Below are 967 nucleotides of genomic sequence, written 5' to 3'. Positions count from 1 at the left end.
TCGTGTTAAATTTATTGTTGATTATATCAAAGAAGACCTGGTTTCCAACAACAATATGTTCTCTTTATTTTAGAGATGAGAAAAGTATCAAATCGAATGAAGAGTTATTCGCAATAACTTGTTTTTTTTTTGGAAAAAAAGCTTTCATTTACAAAACGCCAAAACCGGACTTCAAATCAAAGACCGACGGCTCACACAACAATTACAACATATACAATGGAAAACGACACCAATCCTTCCAAACAACCCTATTACATTTTAATCTACTTTAGCCCATAAAAACGTGATAGACTTTACACTCGCCACGATGTTTTCCACGTTAGGCCGCTTCCCATTAAAAATCGAATCATTCCTCGCTTTCCACATCGACCACATGGTGACAATGACAATCCCGTGCACAATCTTTTTCCCCTTCTTGCTTCCGTTCATCGACTTGTACACTTCTAACAGATCCTTAATCTCGAACGCATAAATCGGGTCTAAGCGGCACCATCTACCAATCTCATCCCAAACGTTGGTAGCGATTAAACAATCAGACAAAACATGCATCACCGTTTCTTCATAACAATTACACCAGGGACATCTCGTATCCGTAATGCCAATATTTCGCTTGACTAACGCCGCTTTTGTTGGGATCCTATCCATTTCCGCTCTCCACACCATAATCATACACTTCGTCGGAACCCACGAAACCCACTTTAAGACAAAACATTCTTCGTACACCGTCCGCTGCATTAGCATCTTTGTAAGCCCATTCGTGGTATATTCTGCTTCCAGATTACCAGCCCAAAACCAAGTGTCCTGCCCCACTTCTATGTATGTGAGTTTAATTCATCTTACACATCCTGACTTGTTTTGAGACGTTGAGATTGGTCTGTAATATTTTAAGTAATATAATCCTTTTAAATTAAATAAAAAAGGTCAGTTTGAAACCAAAACCAAAACCGAATGGAATTAAAATCTGGTT

At 38.6% G+C, this 967-nt stretch overlaps 1 protein-coding gene across 1 annotated transcript; it reads right to left on the bottom strand.

Annotated features, from left to right (window-relative positions):
* Positions 1 to 258: 258 nt before the first annotated feature.
* LOC110906995 lies at positions 259 to 741 on the bottom strand. The gene has a single exon (XM_022152037.1). The coding sequence runs from the start codon at positions 739 to 741 to the stop codon at positions 259 to 261; it is 483 nt and encodes a 160-aa protein (XP_022007729.1).
* Between the last annotated feature and the right edge of the window lie 226 nt (positions 742 to 967).

The sequence above is a fragment of the Helianthus annuus genome, chromosome 6 (assembly GCF_002127325.2).
Source record: "Helianthus annuus cultivar XRQ/B chromosome 6, HanXRQr2.0-SUNRISE, whole genome shotgun sequence".
Classification (NCBI taxonomy): Eukaryota; Viridiplantae; Streptophyta; class Magnoliopsida; order Asterales; family Asteraceae; genus Helianthus; species Helianthus annuus.
The sequence above is the reverse complement of the archived record's forward strand: the minus strand, read 5'-3'. Positions and strand labels throughout refer to the sequence as shown.